This window comes from Osmia lignaria, chromosome 3 (genome assembly GCF_051020975.1).
Source record: "Osmia lignaria lignaria isolate PbOS001 chromosome 3, iyOsmLign1, whole genome shotgun sequence".
Classification (NCBI taxonomy): Eukaryota; Metazoa; Arthropoda; class Insecta; order Hymenoptera; family Megachilidae; genus Osmia; species Osmia lignaria.
Window position 1 is genome coordinate 3,617,855 of NC_135034.1, and position 12,567 is coordinate 3,630,421.

Consider the following 12,567-nt stretch of genomic DNA (forward strand, 5'->3'; position numbering starts at 1 on the left):
CTTAATTCCCCAAATATCCCTATTTTCGCGAACGGACACGAAACATTGTTAAAAATTATTTTATTCTTTATAATTTTTTAATGAAACATTTAAGAGCCTATATTTATACGACATTTTTGTCTTATTTTTGCTTGTAGAATATGTTGGTAAAGTTTGGCCGGAAGAAAACTAGGACACCCTGTATTTATAATGTATACCGTTAGATGAATCAGAAATAGTCGTTCTATTGTGGAACAACACGTCACCAGCAGTCACCAGTAGGTGATATATTTAAAACGATAACGCAGATATAAGTGATTGATAAACTGAGAAAAATGAATTTACCAAATTATTATATCATTATGGAGGCCTATAATATTTATCGTTTTGTATAAATATTGGAATTGTTCTAACCTATTTTAATAAAAGCTTTTAATAAATATTACGTATGTATAATATTGTATGTACGTCTGACATTATTTTATGTTGTAATAGTAAAGTAACTCGGTGTTTATCTTCTAAAACTATTAAACAGTACTTTGTACTTTTATAAATGATATAAAAATGAAAATTCATAGAAGAAGGTGTTTCATATACCTACCAGTTTGTTATTTATAATTTGCATATCTCTAAATAGACAATTATTGTACAAAATATTGTATTTACACAAAAGAGGATATGGAGTCAAATGAAAGGAACCAGTTTTCAAATGGGAATGCTGGAAGCAATAGAGATATAGATTGGTCTAGATATGGTTTACATAATAATGTAGATATTCACAGGAATAATGAAAGGCAAAGAAATAATAGAGAGTATGAAGAACTCGCACCTGAGATGTATCAAACTGGAGCAAATGAATTGTTTGCTCAGGAATATGTAAGTAATTGAAATAATAATGTTGATGATTTTTTATTTCATGAAATTTATACTTTTCAGAGTGCTGATCCATGGTGGAAATCAAATTTCTTTATTTCTCAACCTGTATTGTTTGGAACATGGGATGGAGTTTTTACGTCTTGTCTTATTAATATTTTTGGAGTTATTGTGTTCTTACGATCAGGATGGATAGTAGGTCAAGCTGGTGTTCTTAATGCAATACTAATAATTTTTTGTACAGGTAAAACTGATTGTACTCTGTTGATAATAAGTTTGAGAACTTGGCAAATTGTAACATTTACAATTGTTTTAGTGTGCATCGCGTTAGTGACTGTATTATCTGCTGTCGGAATATGTGAACGATGTAGAGTAGAAAGTGGAGGAGTTTATTTTTTACTATCACATGTATTAGGATCAAGATTCGGAGGTTCTATTGGATTACTGTATTGTTTTGGACAGGTAGAAAAACTTCTGTAATAGCAATATCTGCAGTATTACCTTAAAATTATTTTTAGGCGGTGGGCTGTGCTCTAAATGTTCTAGGTTTTGGAGAATCTATGGCTGGTCTTGTGGGTTTAGAATCTGCATGGGCAGAACGTGGTTTCGCTTGTGCTGCCGTTATCTTGTTATCTATCATAAATGTTGCTGGTGTCAAATGGGTTATAAAGCTACAATTCATTCTTTTGCTAATTTTATTATTAGCTGGTGTGGACTTCATGGTTGGAAGTTTTATTCATGTGGATGTTGGTAAGCTGACTAATTTGTAGCTTCTAATTTAGTTATTAATAATAAGGGAAATAAATAATTATGTGTATATTTTTAGAGGCTGGCTTTGAGGGATGGCTGTCGGGAAATTTAAGAAACAATACTTTCCCTGCATATCAGGATGGATATAGCTGGTTTACAGTGTTTGGTGTATTCTTTCCAACGGTAACTGGTGTTTTAGCAGGTATTAATATGAGTGGAGACTTAAGACATCCATCCACAGATATTCCTAATGGTACATTGGCAGCAGTAGGGACAGGGTAAAAATGATAATATAAACATTCTTATAATTCATGTATTACATATCAAGAAGTAAAAGCTTAACTTCTTAATTTAATTTCAGAACTTTGTTGTATCTATGTTTTTTGCTATTTCTCGCAGCAACATGTACTCGAAATGCGCTTCTCACGAATTTTATGATAGCATCTACTGTATCAGCGATTTCAGTACTATTGTTAGCAGGTCTTTATGTATCATCATTTAGTAGCTGTTTGGGCGCGATGTATGGTACTCCCCGAGTTCTTCAATCTATTGCTAGCCAAAACGTTATTCCGGGAATGAGCTGCTTACAAAGAGGGGTATTTAGTAATTTAATAACTAAATTTTTCAACTGTTTAGTACGTTAATAAGAACATGAAATATATTTTTCAGAAAGGACCAAACAAAGTTCCAATATATGCTATGTTAGTTGTTGCTGTCGTTACATTGACTTTTATCATTACTGGTCAAATTAATACACTTGCGCCAATTGTTACAATGCCTTTTCTTTTAACATATGCATGCTTGGATTATGCATATTTTGCTCTTGCGCAAACATTTGACATACAATTGAATCGAGAACAACGATTTCGCACGCAATCCCCAACGTTTGATCGCAATTATAGTTCTGCAAGTAGGAATAATTCGATAACAGACACAGATAATGATTTGGACAATTTATTTCCTGAAAGAATAAGACACAAAAATCTGGTTGTAAGTATACATGAATATCCGATTGATTATTGTATTAGGATAAAAGTTAAAAGTAATGGTTTCCATTGTTTGCAGAGAAATCCCAGTCTTTCTGAAAACAATGTCTATATCGATTCTTCTCCAAGTATCGATGAAAATGGCAGTAATGTGGAAAATTCGGAACGAAAGATTCATATTCATAATAAACTAGGCAATTGGTACAGTCCTTTATGTAACAGATGGCTCTCCTTATTAGGTGTAGGTATCATGATACACTCGTGAAATCAGTTATAAAAATGTGATACTGATATCAATCTAATTTCCAGTGTCTTCTAAAATTGCTTATTATGTTTCTTGTCCATTGGGGTTACGCTATTGCCAATATCGTAGTCGTTTTTCTGGTTTGGAGTTACGTAGGTCATGCTAACCCTGCTGTAAAACCAGGAGTTTCGTCAGACTTTAAATTCTTCAAATGGTTAAGAATATCATTATTAAGGCTTATGGGGTAATTGCTAATATTCTTCTAACGATAAGAACTATTTTTTCTTTTAAATATGTGACAAAATTATTATATTTTGTTTTTTAACTATAGGAGAAAAATGTACGATTACGAACAAATTATTGTTACACCTGTACATCCAGGCGTTGAAACTTCTCCAACTCAGTTAAACGAAGAAAATGAAGATTTCGCCGGTAGACGAAGATACCATCAAACGGCTACAGTCACAGGGCAATACGTCAATGTTGATTAAATGCAGGATGCTGTAGAATAATTAGAATATTGAATGGAACAGAGTAACAGAATATTTTATCAAACAAATTGTCTGAAAATAAAATAAGAAGAAAGCGTTTTACTTTGTAACGCTAATGTCCGCACAAAACTAGTCTAATCAAAAATACTTCATATTTCAAGCACAAGAAATTCTTTTTATAAAACGAAACCCGGTAGCTTTAAGAAGGTAGAAAATAAACGATGCTATGCATATAAATTATAGAGAATAGTTTTATCACAACTTTTTGTAATAATTTACTCGACATGCATTGAATGCTGTAGAAATAATATACTGCCAAAAGCATTTCTAAAATCGAGGGTCCATATATAATCAATGAATTATTTTAACTACCGTGTCTTGTAATATAAGATTATTTATTCTTTATAATCTCCGTAATTTATATTAGGATTAAATCGTGATTGTAAGTATGGAGGTATTGAAAACGAATGCAGGATGTCATGTTAATTACGATATCATATCGATTATAGCAAATACTCTGTAAATTCGTAGTGATACTATATTTATGTTATTTAACATTTTTGTAAATCTCACTGCAGAGACAAGTATGTTATTAATAAAATATACATATAGATTAATAAATAACATTTGTGTGTCAATTTTATTTTAATATTATCTAATTAAATCAAAAATAAATGAAGAAATCAAGGTAAGTTTATAATTACATATTTGAAATTATTTAAAACTACGGCTACGATCAACTGAATGTCAAGATACTTGCTGATAATAATTATGGAGTATAATACATATTTATTAATTTTTTAATATTAAATAACCATATATAAATTATTATTAATATTTTTAATTATTAAATTATTCAAGCAAAGTAAAATTGATTTTGAAACAAAACTCTTAATTTCAAATTTATAAAATAGCGCGCCAAATTTTAACTATGGTTGATTTCCGGCATGATCGTCGACGCATGTAGTAGGTACGCCGCGACAGTTCTATTCGAAAAATTCGAACGGAGTGTACGTGTAGGAAGTCGTATTGAAAATATAAATATCGCAAGGCCATTTACTTCTTACGAAGGTAAAATTTATTAATTAACGAAAGGAAATTATTATGTAAGCTTCGAAATGAATGTTATTTCTTATCAATTTCGTTTTCCTACAGTCTCAGAATTTTCGCTTGGTTGAGCACATCGAAACTTTGCAAAATGGCTAACTGTTTATTTTTCAAACATTATTAAGAACAGCATCGGTTTTATTATAAAATAACGTGCTCTACTTTGAATATTTTCAAGAGTGAATAAATCGCAACTAAGATCTCCTCTATTGTCTTGGGGGGCTTCGCCCTCCACCCCCCCCGCCCCCAAACCCCTTTGGGACGGACTTTTTTAAGTACTTCGAAAACACATGTGGGAAATAATGAATGGATAGTATATGTAGATATAAGCTTAATACAGTCAAATGCTAAATGGAGCACATATTAGTCATTTATTCATTTAGACTTTCATTCAAGGGATACATAATTGCCATTATTTTGAAAAACGCATCTAATCTTTCAGAAAAATCTGCACTACCGATTTTCTGATTATGTATTATTCTAATTACGGATAGGTCCCAATATTTTGTTAATTGAACAGTCACGTGGTTATTGGTTTATGATGGATATTGAAAGCAATATATATTTTACCTTAATTGTACATATAGCCAGAGAGCCGGTAGTACACCACTTATTTTTATGTATACTTCATGATAATATATTTTAAAAATATTTTAAATATTAAATGATTAGTGTGTATTCTTGTGTAATTAATAATTAAAAAAAAAAAATGATTTTATGAAAAAAAAAATTGGACATTCATGGGGCGCGAATCTGCGACATAAAAATTTCCAGCGGTTCCGCGGTCGGACACCTTAACCAATCAGCCACCGACAATGTTGAAAAATTGTCGAATATTTTAGGAAACACGGTGCGTAATTTTCAATTATTTACAATAATTTCACTCTCTCCATTCAGATCTTGCTCCGTCCAGTGCAGAAATGTTAGAAATCACATAATGCACTAAGTGTGTAAAGGAAATGTAAAAATTGAAAGTATTTCTCATATTATCGCACGAAATATGTCGAAAATATCGGTTTTTGATTTTTTTAAACACGGCGCACCCGACTGAAAAATCTGAAAAAAATTGAGGACAGCAGTCATGCTAATATCTAACTACTGTGAAAGTAAAAATCTAGTGTCTCGAAAGTTTCTACGCTAAATCTCAATGTTTCAACTTTTTTTCGCGTTTTTGATTTTTCACGTCTAGGATTTGCAACCGAAAAATCTGAAAAAATTCCCAATCATAAAGAAACATAGCTAGAATATTCTAAAATTTTTTCAGATTTTTTGAATGCCATTATACAGAGAAAATATGACAAAAACCACTTTTTCTTTCTCACCCTGTAACTATCCTCCCGGTTGAGATACAGGGTTGAAACTTGGTGTACAATGGCTTTTTATTATAAGCTATAAAATGGTGCATTGCTGAATAAAATCGGCTCAAGGGCACTTTTGACCATCTTATCCTGCTATACCCTTTGTAAAGTCGTTGTTGCTTCAACTTAATATTTATTGTAAAATTTTGCTAAACGTTTTATATCAATTTTACATTGTTATGAAGTATATCAACATATTACAAATTTCTAAATAAACTCCACTATTTATTTTACTTTACTAATATAAAATTATACAGAGTGTTCCAGGTCGAGTAGTACAACTGGACAGGAGGTGACTCTAAAAGCAAACATACGTAAGGTGAAAAAAATTACGTGTTTTTCGTTTGAGCTTTCGTTTTCCAGAAAATTGAGTTTGAAAATTCGTCGAGTACATGTACAATATACATTCATAAGAAAAGTACCTCATTGATGTACCTCACTGATTTTCTTCATTTTGTGATATGTTGCAGTACGTAAAAAAATGTTAGACTTGTATTTTTTATACGTACTAATGTGTTCAATTAAGGGCTGAAAACCACTATCAAGGGTTATCACAAAGAACTGCTTTTTCTACATATCTCGAAAAAGAATTGGAATTGTTTGATAAAGTTAACGGCAAATTATTATTTATCATAAAAGGGCGATATTACGGATATTATTTTTATCCTAAAGGGTTGCACCCCCCCCCCCCCCCCCCCCAAACTTATATAAAGAAAAATAACATTTTCCTAACCCTTTTTTCAAAAACGGAAGCTTAAATAGAAAAAAATGTCTTCTTTTTTTCCGGCTTATTTCTGCTTATAGAACCATCCTCTGCCCGGTTGTATTATCCGACCTGAGACATCTTGTATATTGTATGTGATCTGTTACTCTTATATTTATATAAAATTAAGTAATTTAGTAATTTACACACCATAACTGCTACGGTGAGGATATGTTATATAATTGATACATAGATGAAGAGGTATTTTAACCTACATTGTACCAGTTACGGTTTAAGTAATACCGAGTAGTCGATCTTATATGTAGGTACGTTTCACGATACCTTAAACAAATCTGATGTATAGCTCGATTATGTTTCGTCTGCGTACTTGCATACCAGCTATTAATTGCTCTAGATTCAGTGAGTATAGTACGAGGTTAAACCCTGAGAGCTTCGGAAGCCTGGAGGTTCGCGGCGATCTCGTGGTTGGCCACGATGTTTAACCCTCCCTCGTGCACTAGCCTCTTACGCGGTTGCGTTAAAATCCTCGATGGCGTTAGAATGCTAGATAATTAGATATGGTGTATTAACACCTATTTCTGATAATTCAGACTAGATTATATTCTTTTCGTTATAAACTTACCACAGAGTGTAGTAGTTGCATTTCTTTGAACATCGGATTAAACATTAAGCTACTTCTTAAATTTAACTCTTTGCGGTCAAGGACTTTTTCAAGCGTAGTTGAATATATTTTTTCGTATAAAGCAATATCATGTACTGAAGCGTGGAATCTTATTTTTCCTTATTTTGCGACATATTCATTCCTTAAATATTTCCTTCGCCATAAATCGTTAACTATTAAGAATATCAAAAAATGGTTCGAGTAAATGTTATCCAGTTTGATAAAAGCTATTTAAATGAAAAGAAATTAGTATAGCATCCCATTTAAGAAAGGTGACGTCAATTTAGTCTGATCTCATCGTAGTCATTCTAGAAAAATTTTGTATACACCACACGATCAGGCATTTCGTATCATTAAATTAAAAAAAGAAAGTTAGGTCGATAATTGCTTCAGTTTTTGAGATAATAGTTTGTAACACTTTATCTGACTTACTCTGTATTGAAGAAAAAATTTTTTAACCAGTTTTTCTTAGTTCCTGTAAAATTAGTAAAAGTTGAGCTGCCTGGTTTATTATAAAGTAATGACCAACTTACTGTATTAATTAATTTATTAGATAAAATTAAAAAAATTCTTAGGAATATTCCTGCAGGGATATTAATAACTGATACCTTATTTTGGAATTGAATTAAAGGATAATATTGTACAAATTTCGCCTTCGGCAACTGTTTGCTCATCCTTTTTACATCTTGTTCGATTGTTAAAGATTGCACGTGACCTGATCGAACGAAAAATCCCTATATTGGATTGGGATAAGTAGAGGATCGATGTAATCGAATAAAAACACGATATAACTTACATAATGGTATGGAAGTTTCGGTAGGGTGAGTTTTCGTCTTAGGACGAAGGTAATTCTTATGAACCCTGTGCGATCATTCCGAGCTAAATTCATTCGAACAACATTTATAAAATAATTTAACAACCCTCGAACAAATGGTCACGAGACTGTAGCGAACGATCGGCCAGCATTCTCCCTTCGTTTCTCCTCGAGATGAGAAGACGCTACTTCATCCTGTCCCGCTGGCTCTCCCTAGTAGGTGGCTAGGTGTCAGGTTGAAAGAGGAAGGGTGTAGGCAGAGCGAAGTGCACGTTGGGTGACGTTGGGTGACGGTTCCGAGTGGCGACCAGGCGGGAGGGTTAAAAAGGGGGGTTGTTCCTCGCTGTTGGGCAGTAATGGCGGCTGGTGGGGCGGGAGGTGAAGGTAGGGGGGTCGCGTTCATCGGTGTGGGATCCTAGTTGGATGCCGGATCCACGGTGGAAACTTCAGTACGCGATCAACCACCGACGCGTGTTTACGGTCGGAGCTCCAGCGGAAGCTGCGAGGCTTGGCTGCTGCGGGGGTGAGATTCTTTTTATCAACAGTTTTATTTGAAATTGTTCGTTATCATCGCGATGGTTCGTCACCACCACGATGGACATTCCTGGTGAATTCTCCTTTGGATTTGATCGAAAATCGAAGGAGGTTTGACTCATCTTTAAATCGTTCGACGAAACCACCACCATCGTTTTTCGTGAATTTTCGTTTGGATTTCATGGACAATTGTCGGAGGATTGTATGAGTGTATGGTGAAGGGGAAAGAGAGGGAATTGCTGGTGGAACGCGGAGGATCGCCACGTGTTCAGGAGACCGGCTCGCGTAGCACAAGTATCTGAGTTTCATGTTAAAATTTGAAAATTTTTTTGATAAGATGTTGATATGGTGTCATGGGTTAGGTTTGTGAACTGAATGCAGAGTGAGCTAGATTTTGTTGAGATTTAGTGAAATAAGTATTTAAAATCTATTAACTTGATTTGTTTTTGGCAAATTGTTAAATTCATTTTTGAGTTTATATTCGGAGATTTTAAGGTACAAAAATATTGCATGTTCAATGTTAGGACTTAAAAGAACTCATGAGACAAGGAAATGTCTTGATTTCTTATCAATCTTTGATTTAGCTTTTAATACCTTAAAAACCATTCAATTTTTGTTGAAAAATATTTCGTCTATTTCCAGTAGTTACCGAGTTAGCTTTTAGGGGGTCGAATTTTTTACAGTGATTTCACCCTTTAAATCTGAATTACTGCAGTTAAAAAAAATATGTATATATTATTTTTTACTGTTCTTGAAATTTGTAAAGTTTCATAAAAATTGGAGCCGGGCGTTTGAAATTTTGTCTTGTGAGTGACGCTTGAATATTATAAGAGATTCTTTACTTATTTAATTAGAAGCAGTCGCATTAATTATCTAAAGTGTTGATAGTACCAAAAACTTTAACAACGATTTTGCTCTCTATTAAAATCCTTTCAAACCTCATCCTGCACTTGATCTACATTTATCTTTTTCAAGATACTAAACAATCTTCTTATTGCGTTTAACCCTTGAATAGCAGAGTTTGGGTCAATCGTGATCCAAATTCACAAAACATTCAACTAAAATTAAATATATAATTTTTAAACGAAAGAGTTTTATACATTAGAGGAATCAATTTTAAAGGAACAGTGTAAAATAATATGAAATACAAAATTAAATTAAAATTGGTCTCTACCCCATGGTCCGCCGTCCAAAAGTTAAACATATTCCGGTATGTTTTTAGCGTCGCGAGGAAGCTTGAGAAAGTTGTCAGGAGTTATGAAGTTTAGTGCCTCCTCAGGGTCAAGGATTCGATATCCTAAATCTTTGATGTTCCTAGAGCATCGCGTTAACTATGAAAAATGTGAAATATGTTCAATGTGAAATTTTCGTAAAGGTTTTCTCAAAAGTTTCAATATTAGTATAATGCAATCTAGAAGACTTGTGAATTTCTAATTTATTGAAAGATACTAAATCGTCCACTGCATATTTATTAGCTTTAATTATTATTATTAATTTTAACTAATTGTTAGTTCTCGATATTTAATCACACCTCAAACAGAAGAAAATAAGAAAAATAAAATCAATAGAGTCTTTGAGACTCCGCCTTGTCATTAGTGGGTCAAATAAATAATATTTCATAAAAACGTACGTTTACATAGACACTCGCAGTTTAACTATTATATCACATTTAGTAAACTGTGTTTTTGAACGTTGAATCGAATTGATTGGGGGGGAGGAGATCCTCAAACGTACCGCAGCATCAATCTTCATCCGGTAACGTCAGCGAGGAGTATTTTCGTCGAGAATATCCCTTGGAAAGGTTTGATTCCAATCTGTCATTCGGAACGAAGGAAATAGGTCAACTGAACTGTTTTCAAGGGGCTGTCTCTCGCGTAAAAATTCGCAGTACGTGGTAATCGTTCGAAGCTGTCGTTAAAAAAGGGTAGTCGAGAGAAAGGGAGAGAGAAAGAGAGAAAAAAAAATGAAATCACACCCTATTCGAGGATCAGCTTCTTTTCAATTCGAGCTCCCTTTCAATTCGTCCGACCGATTCTTCTCGAGAGGATATTTAACACACCGCCGCGCCGCGAGGATTGTCGCGCGACACGTGACGAAAGAACTTTACAATAATTCCTAACACGAATTACAAATATGGGTCGTCGTTCGATGACTATTTCATTGATTTAACTTGCATTCTCGTGAATTGTTGAAAGTTTTCTTTTTGTTATTGAAATTAACCTTCAAAAAATGGACATTCGGTCATTTTTATCTTTAATTATGACCCTACTTTATGCGAATTTGAATTATGTGGCAGAATTATGTGGAAAATTTTAAGTACATATGTGAATATTATATTTTTTGCATAAATTGACAAATAAAATTTCTATATTTTGCAAAATTTATTTTTGTACTCGAATCAAAGTGACCTTATAATTTATTACAATAGTTTCAGAAAAATAACATTAATATAAAGGAATGTAAGAATAATCAGATGTCAGCATAAATTTCTTTCAGAGTTTAAATAGCTTTTTAATCAGAGACTTGTAACGACCCTTTGCCAATTAAAAATGAAAAGTCGAACGCGTTTCCTTATAACAGAACATTTGATTGGATCACTTTCGATGGATACGAGGGATCAATAATCCCGGAGATATTCGAGTTCATGGGGAAGAATGGTTTTTGGAATTCCTCGTAAAAAAACACATATACATAGGGGCTGTTTTTATTTCGAGTCGTAAGAACTTTATTCGTGGCGTAGCATCTATAAAATGATCGTAAACCGTCACGTGCGCGCGTAAAAGGTATTTCGAATTTTTCCCCGTCTTCAGGATATCGTACACGACTGATTGCAACGTTTAATGTTCACGGTTTTGTCCTTAGAAAAATTTTTTTCCTTAATGTTGCAAGCAAACGCTGAAATTACATCGATGTGATATTTTTTTTTCATAGCGTTTCGAAGTTTGTTACAGTCCCCATTATCGTGAAACTATCTTCCATGTCGTAAAATCGAATTTTTATGCGAGGAGTTAAAAGGAGTAAACTGCTTTTTGGTCACTACATTTGGAAATACCAGTTCAATGTTTTTAAACTTTCTAGAATAGAATGTCTGAAAAGGTATATAAATTTTATTTTCTAAGTGCTTGATATATAGTTTATTTTTATTTATTAGATCTACAAATTTTAGCATTACGTTTTTTTAATTACTATTTTGAATTTGAATATTTTCCCGCGCTTCTGTGGTTTTGAAAAGTGAAGCGAGAATATGATAATTATATAATGTGATATGATAATGATAACTCTTTAATTAAAATAAAGAAAAAGCATCTAATTATATGTATATTAATTTCAATTTGAAACTTGGTAATTTTGTATTGTACACCCGCGATAAAATCAGGCTTCCCTAGAGAAAATAGTGATATAGGACAAGTAGGAGTTCTCAAAATACGATATTAATATTAAAATAATATTGTATAATTTTTAATTGTTTTATATTATAAAATTTAGTATACATATACCTGAAAAGTACGGATAATGAATAAATTTAAATTCAAACTTTCCCGCGTAAACGTTTACACTTTTACATCCACATGATAGGGCCAGGCTCCTTTATACATATACATGGGTTTCTTTCGTTCCATCGTCATTCTTCCTGGAAAAGCCTACAGAGAAGGGTAAGAACCAGGGATATTACCGTTTTCCCCAAGAGAGCCTAATTTAATCGCGAATGTACATTACAAAAAGCTTTCAAACGTAATCCTCTCACTAATGTATACTTTTTTAATATAAACAGAAATCCAAAATTACAATATCCGTGGGTTCCATAAAATATGCCACTACCAAAGTGTTACAAATAAAAGAATCGATAGAATCTAAAATAATTAAAATCATCCCTTATCTGACAATTAATCTCTTCGAACATCTGATTTGTCAGCAGCTAGTTTCAGTGTCAAGGTAGTCAATGAACACACATCGTAAGGGGGTTGTGGGGTCTGGGTCCGCAACAGGAGTATTCGAAACTTCTTCGGTAAGAACGCAAGGAACGTGGTATTAGGAGGGGTGCAGTA

The 12,567-nt window shown here is 33.1% G+C and overlaps 2 protein-coding genes across 5 annotated transcripts in view; both read left to right on the forward strand.

Moving 5' to 3' along the window:
* Positions 1-31: 31 nt before the first annotated feature.
* LOC117605196 (solute carrier family 12 member 8) lies at positions 32-3,920 on the forward strand. Of its 3 annotated transcripts, XM_034326214.2 has the most exons (11): positions 35-425; positions 617-855; positions 916-1,096; positions 1,169-1,314; positions 1,371-1,602; positions 1,679-1,880; positions 1,964-2,198; positions 2,272-2,592; positions 2,668-2,829; positions 2,898-3,076; positions 3,164-3,919. In XM_034326214.2, the coding sequence occupies exons 2-11, from the start codon at positions 658-660 to the stop codon at positions 3,321-3,323; spliced, it is 2,016 nt and encodes a 671-aa protein (XP_034182105.1). In that variant the 5' UTR covers positions 35-425; positions 617-657; the 3' UTR covers positions 3,324-3,919. The 3 variants fall into 3 exon arrangements, with proteins under 3 accessions (XP_034182103.1, XP_034182104.1, XP_034182105.1); XM_034326212.2 differs by having other exon boundaries at positions 32-425; positions 2,272-2,829; positions 3,164-3,920; XM_034326213.2 differs by having other exon boundaries at positions 32-257; positions 2,272-2,829; positions 3,164-3,920.
* Positions 3,921-8,414: 4,494 nt separating this feature from the next.
* The window catches only part of Dscam3 (Down syndrome cell adhesion molecule 3), a 280,870-nt gene continuing 276,717 nt past the window's right edge, over positions 8,415-12,567 (forward strand). For both annotated transcript variants that reach the window (XM_034326185.2, XM_034326183.2), the window contains exon 1: positions 8,415-8,510. The gene's annotated coding sequence lies outside the window, so the exon portion shown is untranslated. The remainder of the gene's footprint in view (positions 8,511-12,567) is intronic.

Bases quoted from the DNA above. Each gene is read 5' to 3' on its own strand.
- LOC117605196 (XM_034326212.2), top strand. From the start codon at position 658: ATGGAGTCAAATGAAAGGAACCAGTTTTCAAATGGGAATGCTGGAAGC. The intron at 1,097-1,168 runs GTAAAACTGATT...CAATTGTTTTAG, and splicing joins ACTAATAATTTTTTGTACAG to TGTGCATCGCGTTAGTGACT. The intron at 1,881-1,963 runs GTAAAAATGATA...ATTTAATTTCAG, and splicing joins TTGGCAGCAGTAGGGACAGG to AACTTTGTTGTATCTATGTT.